We start from the raw sequence: 12,547 nt of genomic DNA, 5'->3' as shown, positions 1-12,547 counted from the left end.
ATCGATCGATCGATCATCTATCTATCTATCTATCATTATCATCATAAGTGTCCTGATTTTGTTTCTCCTGAGAACCCTGCCTAACACAGCATCGTTTATGCGACAGGCACCAGGCATATAAACGTGAATGCAATGGAGCCCTTTCTCTCCTAGATCTGGATTCTAACATATAACCCTAACAGGGCAATAGGAAGTAACATTTATTGAGGACTTGCCCTGTGCCAAGCCATGTTCTGAGAACGTCACATGATCACCTCATGGAGAACGAACTATTACTATGGATCTTTGCTCCACAAGGTCACACAAGTGGGAATTGGTGGAATCAAGACTCAAGTTTAGTGGGTCTGGCTCCAGAGTTGTAGCCCTGGACTCTCCTGCTCCCAAAATGAGACTTTTATCCCAAATGGGTCACAGAGTCTCTTCCTCTGTTCCCTGGGATCTGTGCCCTTCTCAGACAGAATCTCTCCCCCATCTCATTTGTCATGGTGCATAAGGTGAGTAGGGCCAGCCATCTCTATATGCCAAGATCTTACTCCTCTTGGCACTCAGGTACCTGGGGCCAACCAGAAAGGGAGACCCAGCACCCAGTCCTCACGTCCTTTGATTCAGGTTTCAGAGGCTGTGATTCTGTTGGCAAGCGGCCTCTGGTAATCTGATGCAGAGATCTGAGGTCTAAAGGGTAGGTCGTCCCTCTACCTACTGGGAAAGAACAGAACGGACCCTTCTCCCCTGGAAGCCCTTTAGAACCAGTGGCTATAGACAGTTCTCATTCAACGTTCACAACAGTGGTTCTCAACCTTCCTTATGTCGTAACCCTTTCATGCAGTTCCTCACGTTGTGGTGACCCCCAGCCATAACATTATTTTTTTGCTACTTCATAACTGTAATTTTGCTACTGTTAGGAATCGGGCAACCTCTGTGAAAGGGCCATTCGACCCCCAAAGGGGTCACGACCCACAGGTTGAGAACCATTAGTTCACAACAACACTGAGGAACAATGGTGGTCCCAGCTCTACATTAGAGGCAAGGAAAGGACTTGGCTAAGACCCTGGGGGTGGGGGTGGGGGTGAAACCAGAACTGGAATCAGCTCTTCTGACCCAGCTCTTCTGACATGGGTCCACTCCTGCCTCTTTGGCTGCATCCTGGGAGCAAGGAAGCAACCTGCTTGGGCATCCTAGAGTAACTACAGGCTCGACAAATAAGTCTGTGGGTGCCTGTAGGAGCAGGTGACTATGGGCAGAGGCCCTCAGGAGAGCTTACACTGGGTGCTAATCATTAGAACTACAAAGAGACTTTACTAGTAACATTGAACCTGGGATAACATTTAAACATAGACCTTCGGTAGGCCCAAACCAGGCTCCAATTTGGACTCTCTGCCCTGCTAGGTTTTGTTTTCAGCATGCCGGCCACAGCATCAGTTTGATGCATGCTTTGTGAGTATAGTTGTGCTGCTCATTATGTGGTAAGCTCCTCTCAGGGCAGAAGTGCATCTTAATCCGCTTTGTCAGTCCTTGTTCCTAATGCATGGTGGGCATTGAAATAGTGTTGGTTAGGCTATTAACCTAAAGCTTGCCATCTAAACTCCCCTAGCAGCACTGTAGGTAAAAGGATCGATGATCCTTGTTGATGAACTGATCGATGACCTGCTTTTCTAAAGCTTACAGCCAAAAAAGAACAAGAAAAAACTTAAAAAAAAAAAAAAAGCCAACAACCCCCAAACAAATAAATCCTAATGGAGGGTAGTTCTTTTCTGTCACACATGGGATCCCCTGCATTGCGATGGACTCAACAGCACGAAGTGTTGTTTTTCCTTCGGGAGGCTGGCTGAAACCAAGGCTTCAACTCAAAGTCCGAAGTCGTTCAGTGAGCACTTGTGAGAATACAGTGACCACAGAGCTCAGGAGACTGGACTTGGGAGCACATCCTGCGTAGACCAGAGGCCTTGGATTTGCTTTCTGTCATGGAAGCAGCAGCTGGTGACCAGCTCCTCAGAGTTGGTCAATCAGAGGTAGAGGCTCAGACAAACAGATCCAGAAAGTTCTGGATACAAGAGCGATGAAATCTGAACCCATGAGGCTCCATTCAGATGCATCACAAATGTTTGGGGGACAGAAGGAGGGGAAGGTGGGGGCACTCAATGCTTAGGGGACACAGGCTTCTGTTGAGGGTGATGGAAAAATTGGGGAATGGATAAGGGGGATGCTGAGCCACGTGAGAAGCATAATTCATGTCTCTGGCCTGCACTTGTGAGAATGTGGGAATGGCGAACATTTCGTTACCTATAAGCTTACAATTACTTTTTAAAAGAATAGCATGTTTGATGGAGCGGGAACATACAGCGGGAACCCAGCAAGCCTGTCTCCGGGGAAAGGCACACAGACTTAGTGCTGACTTCGTTATGTTAAAATAGTGAGAATGAAAGAAACGGAACTGCAGGCTCATTCCGAGCAGCTATTTTATATGCAACACAGGGAGGCCGTTAGGATTTCTACTCAGCAAAAGGCACATGGCTTGAAGTTGACTGGTTATAATAATACAAAACAACAACAACAAAAAACAAAATCCTCCCTGCAATCCACTAGATTCCTACTTACAATGATCCTACAGGACAGAGTAGAGCAGCTCCCGTGCCCCCCACTGTGCCACCAGGGCTCCTGCCGCGTTCCCGTAGAAACAAGGTCACCGTGAGTCTTCTCAAGTCCCTATGTGAAATTTTCTGTTCAGCTCTTTGACTTCATCATTTCCCCTTTTGCTTTCGCTACTCTATGGTTGAGAGCAAGTTTCAGAGTCTCTTCTGACATCCACCTTGACATCCACCTTGACCCCAAGCCATAGTATTTTCAGCAGCCTCCTATGTACGTGAAAGTTGGACATTGAACAAGGAAACCAACGAAAAAATTGATGTCCTTGAATTGTTGTGCTAGTGCAGAATTTTAAAAGTACCATGAACTGCAAACGAACAAATACATTTGTCCGGGAAGAAGTGCAGTCAAAATGCTCTTTATTCTCGAGGACGGGGAGACTTGGGCTCATGCACTTTGGGCATGCTGTCAGGAGAAGCCAGTTCCTGGAAAGGAAGGGCAACGAACAAGAGGAAGACCCTTGACCGGATGGACTGACACAGGGGCTGCAACAAAGCGCTCACACAGGAATAATTGTGAGGATGGCACAGGACGGGCAGGGTTTTCTTCTGTTGTACACAGGGGCCCTGTGAATTGGAATAGACTAGTTGGCTCCTAATACCAAAACCAAGACACACCCAGGCAAGCCCCTACGGTAGACTACCCTTGCTGAGCTGGTCAGAGAGGTGTGAAGGTAATCCACTTTTCAGTGCACTCTGTGAGTAGAAGGCAAGGCCATTCACAGCTTAGTTGATGGTTGTAGGAATTCGGTAAAGGCTTAATCCACGTGGGGACTTTGCAAATGGATTTGGGGCGTTCATTGTCATCCATAGGCCTTTGAGAAGGAGGTGCTCAGAATTTAAGCTCTAATCCAATACTCAGAGCCAGTGTGAGTCAGAACCCACTCCACAGCTCCTAACAATAACAACAGGATTAGTACTGGGGTCAGGAAGTTTGTTATGGTTGATATTTGGTTTCATGGGTAACGAAAACCTTAAAATCAAAGGTTTTCATTTTTCTCTTTGACAGCTGTCTTCTTTCTTGCTTTTTAGTATTCTCTGGTTCCTCCCTCGAAGAACTTCAGAATGTCTGCTAATGGTACCCTCTTCTCCACAAGAGAATTTGACTTTGAAGCAGGAAACAACAGGTAGCCGTTGCCTGACCTTGTACGGTGTGGTGGGTCTCTGAATGAGACGGGAACTGGAAGGAGCAGGCCCAGTGCGACAGAGGGCAGTCTGGGTGACAGCAGAGAGGTCTGTTGCCTTCCTGTTATGTTGAGGGAGTCGTCAGCCCCAGGGAGAAGACCTCTTGCCTTGTTCGGTTAACCAGATCCAAGGGTGTGTGTGTGGGTGGGTGGGTGGGTGACAGGAGAGGGGAGAACACAAAGTTGCCCATGAGTCAACCCCTATCCATGGCAGCCCCATGTGGGAAATTAACCCCCCAAAGCTGGTGCCAAGTGGCTATCAGCATGAAAGGGGAAACCAGCAAAGAAACGAGGAATGCATGGCCAAGGTTTGGGATGAAAGGAAACCTTGGTGTCAACCAGGTTTGGATCCCAGCTCTGCCCCGTTGTGAGAACCAGGGCGGTTCATCCACTGGCACCTCCACGCCCCACGTGGGTGGGACCTCTGCTTGCTGAGGATCCTGTGGGGCAGGAAGGCAGCTGGTGGCATCCCACGGCTGGCCTGGGGAGCCCTAGTGAGATGCAGGGTAAGTTGGGTGGTAGCTGACGTGGAAGTGTGGGCCTGAGAGATGGGGCATAAAGAGGGCCACGACAGGTGTGAGTCAGCCGGGAGCATAGGGAGGGGGATGGGCAGGGAGGAGACAACCCCTTCCTTACTGCTTGCGACCGACCGTCTCAGTCAGCGTAGCTTGCTTCTCCCCCCAGTCACTATCTCGTCGTGGAAGTGAGAGACAGCCATGCCCTCAAAGTCTCCACAGCAGTCCAGGTGAACATTGTGAACATCAACGATGAACGCCCTCGCTTCACCAGGTAGGCCTGGGGGCTGGCAGGGCGCCGGGGCTGCGTCCTGTGCTCCCCAGGACTGAGCAGGACAGGGAGAGGTGCCCTTTGCTCTGGCCTAGACGAGAGACTAGAGTGCTTTCCCCAAACCTCTGGACACCTCCTTTCCCCACATTCACGTGCACTGGGGGGATGGGCGGGCCACACCGGCCCTGGGCTGGCTGGGCGGTGTGCACATGCGGAGAGTAAATGTAAGCCAGGAGGCCCCTTCATAATGACTCCCTGGGTGGTACAAACTGCTCATGCACCTAGCTGTGAATGAGAAGGTCAGCACCCAGAGGCACCTTGGGTAAACAGCTTGGTGATCTATCTGCTTGGGCAAGGTCACAGCCAGGAGGCTCTACGGAGGGCAGTTCTTGTCCAAGGCACACTGGGTCACCGTGAGTCAGCTGCTTTGAACTGGAGGTGCTCAGCGAGCGTCACAGCAGTCCTAGCACACACACTCTTAGCTTTCTCGGGTGGGAAATACCTCGGTCCTTGGCTTCGCACGACAAAGAATTCCTGCCAAAGCCTAGTTTGGGATCCTAGTGAGTTTTTATAAAGGACAGAAGAAGTTCCAGGCGTTACAGTAACTGGACACAGGCACCGCATGGCACTGCATGCCCACACGTGGTGGCCTGAGGCCAGAGAGAGAGAGAGAGAGAGAGAGAGACTGCAGCACAGCCAACCAGAAGGCCTAGAAGCATCTGGAAAAGAGGACAGTGGTGTCTAGGTTCCAGCCTTTTGGGGCCTTCCACTGGGAGGAGTGGTCGAAGGTTCTGGTTGGCCCGATTGGTTGAATTAAGTTCACCTGGCTCAAGGACATAAATTGGCAAATGCCCCTTAGCCTTTATCGGCTTCCAGCCTCCTGTAGGGGCCCCTAGGCATGGAGAGGAACCCCCTATCTTGCTACCTAACACCACCATCCTCAAGACCCCCTAAGGCCCACTCCTGGAGTGCCAGCGTGGCCTGTGGAGAGCTGTTTGCATGGTGGCTCCGGGTGGAGGGCCCTGCTCAGGCTGGGTGCTCTGGTGTTTCCTCCAGCCGCGGTGGAGCCGAGAAAGGCAGTACGGCTGTCCATGGCAGCTCCTATGTCCAGCACGAAGGACGGCGCATCTAGTGTGATGGGCACCACCCTAGGCACAGAGGGAGACTCAAGCCTGCTGCAGTTGTGGATTGAGGCAAGGCAGGTGGATTCTGAGCAAGCCAGTGACCCTCCCAACAGCCTGGACTGTTTCTTGTTCACAGAGTCTCAGCTTGTCCTGGTCCCTGCATGGGGACAGGCACCAGGACCAATCAAGAAGGCCCACGCACTTGCCTGCAGCTTTACCGCACTCACGGCTAGGCACACATCCAGCACAGGGTCTTCCACCTCCAGAAAGCCATCTGGCCAGAGGGAGGGTGAGACAAACCCCCGTCGTGGAGTTGACTTTGGCTCATGGTGACCCCGTGTATGTCAGAGCAGAACAGTGCTCCCCACGGTGTTTTCACCCCAGAATCCCTACTTCCAAGGCACTTCTGGGTGGAGCTGAACCCCCAACCTCGCAGTTAGCGGCGGAGCGCTCTCACCACTTGCACAGCCAGCAATGAACAAGGTGGACTGCTTGGAGCGGCGTTCTGAGATGGGGAGGGATTAGGCCAACCCACTGCCAGCCTGCTGGGGAAACATACTACGGTTGTGACACTCGTGCTAACACGGTCCACCGCCAGCCCCATTGCTATCAGCAGCCCTGTTGGGAGCCACAGCAGCTAAAACTCACGGCGAATGCCTCTCATCACCGCCCACAGCGAGGCTGCACTCAGCAGGGTGGCACGGGGAGCATTTGTGTTGACGGGTTCCTCTAGGTGCCCCATCCAGGTGGGGTATAAATAGTTGTGATGCCCAGCCTGGACGTGGGCTCAGACAATAGCACGCACGTGGTGATGGCTGTGGACTGGAGCAGAGGGTTCCCTCAGTGCCTGTGCCCCCTCCAGACTGTGGGGTGGGAGATCAGGGTCATGGGGTCATGGAGGGAAAAAAAATCACAGTTCTCCCAAGGGGCAGAATGGGTAACGCACCTGGTGGGGGAGTCTGCATCTTCCAAAATATAACAGTTGACCTTGGCAGAAAGAGGGCCTGACTCAGGCTGGGCATGGGGGCACCCAGAAATCCGGCTAGAATCCCCTGGTTGTCTCGTTGGCTTCGAATTGAACTTGGTAGACCCCTCCCCCAGACAGACTCATCACCTGTGTGACCTGGTAACCATTTTATCCCCAAGTGGTGACCACTGTCAGCACATGCCAACGCTCTGGTCGGTGCCCTGAGAATAGGTTTTGTGGACTCACTGGGGTGGCTTCTAGGACTCTACTACTATGGTACTTTTAGGGCAAGAAAGAAAAGTTGGTGCCTGCCTTGAATTTCCTCTCTGAATGTGTACCCAACTCCCAGCCACACGGTTGAGCCCAGCTCAGTACTGGCTCTTTGATGTTTCGCACTGGGTGCATCTTGGGTGGGGTGGGGTGCTGTCCCATGCCTTGAATTGGTCTGTATTCTGCTGTGTACATGGGCAACAGCAAACATCCCCTGTCAGAATTGGGGAGGCGGGGGCTGTCACAACACCCCTAGCATCTACCTACTAGATGTCGTTAGCACCTCCCAATTCAGTTGTGAGGGCTGAAAGTGTCTCCCTACCGAGCCAAATGGCCCCCAGGGGAATCTGATTGCCTCCAGCTGAGAACCACTGTGCTAGGGGGAAGGAAGCGAGGAGGGTGGGAACTTCCCTCTGGGGTCTCCCCCGGGAGGGTGGGAGCCCGTGGTTGTGCCCTCTGGCACTTCCTTATCATCACCGGTCTCCAACAAGTGGCCCTGGAGACCTTGTTAAAACCCAGGGCTGGACTCCATCTGGGCTGCAGCACCCCCTACAGGCTAACGCTGGCTCTGCCGCTCCCGGGACCCCATGCTGCGCAGCTCAGGCAAGCGTTTGTGGGCAGCATGGCGACTCCGTGACTCGCGAGGGTGGGGTCCAACTGGCCCAGAGGCTGTCATCTCTACACGCACAGATCTCCAGGGCTCTTCTCCTGAGGGGCCACGGGTGAGCTCTAACTGCCAACCTTTCAGTTAAGCCAAGCCCCTCACTGCTGAGCCAATAGAGCTCCGGAGCTGGTCAATTAGAGGCAACTGTTCCCCCACTGAAATTATTTTCCTTCCGCAAATGGATTTCCTGCAGAGTTATTTTAAACAATAAGCGCCCCTTGGTGCATTCCAAATCACTCAATTTGCCCAATTACCTGTCTTATTATTGTCTGCTTTACCAAAGGCAGTGCGGGGCTCTGAAGAAGATGAGTAGGTTGGTGTGATGGGGACGGTCGGTCCTGTAAGGAGTCACCCTGGGAGGACAATGGTCACGACCTTGTCTTCGGCCGGGGCTACTGCTTACTATCTTCAGAGAGCCAACCTCGTGATTAAAGGGAGTCAGGAAGCGGTACCATTCTGTGCCCCACTGCTGTCTCCTCTGGCCTCCTCATAGAGGACAGGAAGAAATGAAAGACCTGGATCTGAGGCAGTAGAAGATAAGACGGGTTCCTGTCTATCCGGTCCTCTGTGGCTACCACCGGGTGTGGGCTGGGGGATACAGGAGGGGACAAGGCACCTGGAGAGAGTTATTTTAAGACTTTAGGGGGATTTTGCACAGGGACAAGGAGCAGGCGAGGGTTGGATTCACCTGCCAACCTTGTGGTGAAAGCTCTTCAGCCAAGGCTGATCGGAAGCCAGGCCAGGCTTCCATGGCACCGGGCAGATGCAAGCCCTGGCCACCACAGTGTGTGCTCCTGACACCTGTCCAGAGGGAGGTGATCGTTGGAAAGATGAAAGGCCATCTCTTCTGCTTTCGGCAGCCACGCTCTCCCTCCGAGCCTGTTGATGCAACTGCTGAAACCGCTCGGCGCTATATTTAGCCCAGACCAAAATACCCACCTCCCAGACTCCACCCCGCGGTGCCCCTGAGAATGAGCTGTGTTTGCTGTATTTGTGTGGCAGCCCAAGACGCACATACACGATTCCGGAGGAGCAGCCTGCAGGGACCATTGTGGCCAATGTCACTGCCGAGGATCCCGATGACGAAGGCGTGGCCAGCCGCCTCCTCTACAGCCTCACGACTGTCAGCAACTATTTCATGATCAACCAGCGTAAGTCACACACGTGCCTATTTGAGTGCAGTCACTGAGATCACTTGACGGACCTGTGATTTGCCTTCTGGTGCAGGGATTTCGCTCTGGGCCCGTCATAGCGACCACGGTCGAGCTGTTGTGGTTAGGAGCTGCTGGGTCTGTTTCCCCTGGGACAGGATAGAGCGGCCCCGCCCATAGGGTTTCCCACTGGCAGTGGCCGACGAGTAGGGCTGCTCATTACAGAGTCAGTAGTTCAAAACCACCAGGCCCCCTGAGGGAGGAAGACGAGGCCCTCTCCTCCTGGGAAGAGTTACAGCCTCAGAAACCCACCGGGGCAGCTCTACTCTGCCCTGCAGGGTTGCTTTGAGTCCGAGTCGACACCATGGAGTTGGGTTTGGATTCTAACCCCCTCTGATGCTGTAGCAGGTTACACATTGGACTGCTAACCACAAAGTCAGCAGTTTGAAACCATCGGCCTCTTTGAGGGAGGAAGATGAGGCTTTCTGCTGCTGTAAAGATTTATAGCCTTTGGATCCCACTGTGCTGGAGTTTTTCATCTTTACAGGGAGCAGATGACCTGGTCTTTTCCCCTCAAAGCTAGCTGCTGGGTGGATCCCATCCACCAGCATTTTTTTCGTGGCTGAATGCTCAGCTGCTGTGCCACCAGGGCTCCTTAGCAGAGCAGTGGCTGCATTCAAAGCAGCTAGCACGGGACGTGGGGAAATGGAGTAAGACCCAGTGTTGCTGGCTGATTCAATCAGCCTTCCCGTTTGAGGCAAGCAGGCATGGAACACAGATAGGGCAGCTGCCCTGAAGAGACTTTGAAGCCTCTTACAGAGAGGCTCTATATGCCAGCACTGTGCAGGAGAAACATGTCGGAAGCCACCTATGTTGTTTTACATTCTCTGGGAGCCACATGACATAGTGGTTATACTCTGGACTGCTAACTGCAGGGTCGACAGTTCAAACTCACCAGCAGAAGAAAAATGAAGCTTTCTATTCTTGGTGAAATGGAAAGCAGGAGGCTCACAGACTGGTAGATACAGAGTCCTGTGGATCCAAAGACAGTGAAAACATGGCAGGTTGGTGACAGCTCTCAGGATTGATGGCCTACGTGGGGCTATCCCTCAAGGCAGGCAGAGTTGCAGCAGGCAGGAAGGCAATGTGGCAGAGAGAGACCAGTTCCCAGATTCTCTCATTCTTATACCAAAAGGCTAATGACATCAAGGAGGCATCATCAGGCTGTGACTTGATTGACCAGGAGTGTCTAGTTGACAATCCCTAACTACTACAGCCCCTACATAAACCCTGGCCATAGGACCACCAAGAACATTGCCTTGCTTCACACTGCTGCACAGCAGAGAACTCTTCTTCCTGGGGCCCCATTTGCTGGCATTGTGGAGAAAGGAGCCATGGTAGTACAAACTCCACTACTAACCCAAAGGTTGCAGGTTTGAACCCATCCATTGGCTCCCCAAGAGAAAGACCTGGCGATCTAATTATTAGATTACAACCTAATACACCTTAGGAGGCTGTTCTACTCAGTCCCATGGGACCACTATTAGTCTCAAAATCAACCCAATGGGCCCGCACAACAATGCTGGATGGGAATTCCCGAGTAGCACAAATGACTTGACTGTTAGCGAAAGATCGGAGGTCCAAGGCCAAGTTGCATACGGGAAGAAAGACCTACTTCTAAAAACCCAGCCACTGAAACCCCTATGGACCTTAGTTCTATTCTAACATTCATGAAAACACCCCATGTGGGAACTGACACTACATTAACTGGTGGTGGTGGATGGCATCATTGGCAATCCCAGAAAGGCGTTATTTGCCACATGGGTTTTAGCGCCAAGGATGCTTGTTTGCAGAGCATGAAAGGCAAGGGCATTAGCTGAAAACATCCTGGTGGACCTCAGATAGATGACAGCGTAGGGTCAGACAACCCTGGTTAAGAAGACTGTTTACCCTACAATCAGAAAATCGAATTTTTTAGGAAGCACATTTTTTTGGAGCATGTTTATTAAGATTCTGGTTGAAAGGAATAGGAATAAGGCAACTCAACCTAAGGGAAAACATTGACAATGTTGGGAAATTCAATGGGGTATCTCATAAGAAAGGGTCTAACTGTCAGGGCAAAGGCCTCCAGGAACCTCAGGAGCTAGCCTGGTGGCCTTGGATCTGAATCCTCACTATTAACCAAACTCAGCTACTGAGTCCCCAGCTCACAAGACTCCGTTGCAAAGTGTACAGTAAGAGAATAAATGGGTCAAGCTAGAGCCAGGTGTCCACCAGTCCGGTCAACCCTGGGCAAGGCCCCCTCCAGGGAGGAGGTCCGAGATGAAGGCTTAAGGTAAGTAATTCTGGAAGCAGCTGCTCACCACTACGCCACCAACACTGCACATGGTACATAATTCTGGTGGAGGTCTTTCTCATATCCAATAATGTCTAATTCAGGATCTTACATGCGCTTTTGAGTAAGCTCTATTTTTTATAGAGGATGTTCTCTTTGCAAGCCAGTCCCCAGAGTAGAATGTTTTCTAGTTTTCTCCAAGTCTCTAGATACCCGTATTCTTCATTTCTCTCCAAAGGATCATGTTTTCACCGTTGCCTTCTTAGTGACTGGTACAATCCAAGTGGCCAACAGGCTAGACCGAGATGCACGTGAATTAAGGCAAAATCCTACCATTGCTCTGGAAGTTCTGGTGAAAGATAGGCCCCAAGGTGGGCAGGAGAATCGCATGCAGATAACCTTCATTGTAGAAGACGTCAATGACAACCCTGCTCTGTGCACCAAGTTCACCTTCAGGTATTCTCATTTTGAGACTTACTTTGTGCATTTTGCCTCTCTGGTGGCCCTTGACCCTATGGTTTCTCTGGTGTATTCTCATCAGGAACTGAAAGAATTGTGGGGAGATGGTTCACAGAATTCAGCAGATTTGAATGGCTCTGTTTGCATGTAGACTTTCCCTTTGTAATTCTCCTTTCTTCTTCTCGCTCAGTTCCTCTTCTCTGGTACCTCTTTTCTTCAATTTCTTGCTCAAGATAAAAAATTCGTTTTTATCTTGCTTCCTTCTAGAACATGCGCATCTCTGTTGGTGAAAAGTACCACAGGGACTTTTTAGACCCCCAGTGAACTCTGACTTCTCTTTATTTATTGCCACCACTGGCCAGACAGTCTGTTAGTGAACAGTTATAGTAGAGGTTTGAGGTTTTGGATTAGTAGTTCAGAACTCTCAAGAAAAGCACACCACTAGTGTTATGAATAAATTAAAACAAGTATTTACTCAAAACCAAACAAAGCATCGAATTCACCTGACACAATTCAGGTGGATATAAAGAAAGTCAACAGAAAGGGGAAACACAGATATAAGTGCAATGTGAATTATTTTGTATATTTTGACCTAAACTTGTCTCACAGTTCACTCACCCGTTCATCCAAACTCCTTGTTTATGAGTCAATTCCAACTCACAGCCACCCAAGAGGAGAGAGTAGAACTGCCCCTGTGGCTTGTCAGGGCTGTAAGTCTTTACAGAAGCAGACACTCACAGCTTTCTCCCTTGATGCTGCCGGTGGATTCAAACCTCTGACCTTTCATTTAGCAATCAAGCACTTTAACCATAGTGCCACTCACACCCCCTAATCTTTTCTTTTTTCTTCTTCTCCTTTTTTTCCTTCATTTTTTCGGGGTGTCCTACAGGCTCTTATCACAATCCATCCATCCATCCATCCACTGTCAAGCACATTTGGACATTTGTTGCCATCATCATGCTCAA

The 12,547-nt window shown here is 50.9% G+C and overlaps 1 protein-coding gene across 1 annotated transcript in view; it reads left to right on the top strand.

Annotated features, from left to right (window-relative positions):
- Nucleotides 1-12,547, top strand: part of CDHR3 (cadherin related family member 3) — a 63,322-nt gene that overhangs the window by 20,634 nt on the left and 30,141 nt on the right. The window contains exons 4-7 of the mRNA XM_004702782.2: nt 3,675-3,769; nt 4,511-4,615; nt 8,640-8,788; nt 11,390-11,579. Of these exons, the coding sequence (XP_004702839.1) occupies nt 3,675-3,769; nt 4,511-4,615; nt 8,640-8,788; nt 11,390-11,579 (539 nt within the window). The remainder of the gene's footprint in view (nt 1-3,674; nt 3,770-4,510; nt 4,616-8,639; nt 8,789-11,389; nt 11,580-12,547) is intronic.

Source organism: Echinops telfairi, unplaced genomic scaffold (genome assembly GCF_000313985.2).
Source record: "Echinops telfairi isolate 266 unplaced genomic scaffold, ASM31398v2 ScPeMD7_23;HRSCAF=83, whole genome shotgun sequence".
Lineage (NCBI taxonomy): Eukaryota > Metazoa > Chordata > Mammalia > Afrosoricida > Tenrecidae > Echinops > Echinops telfairi.
This window is presented reverse-complemented; position numbering and strand designations above follow the sequence as displayed.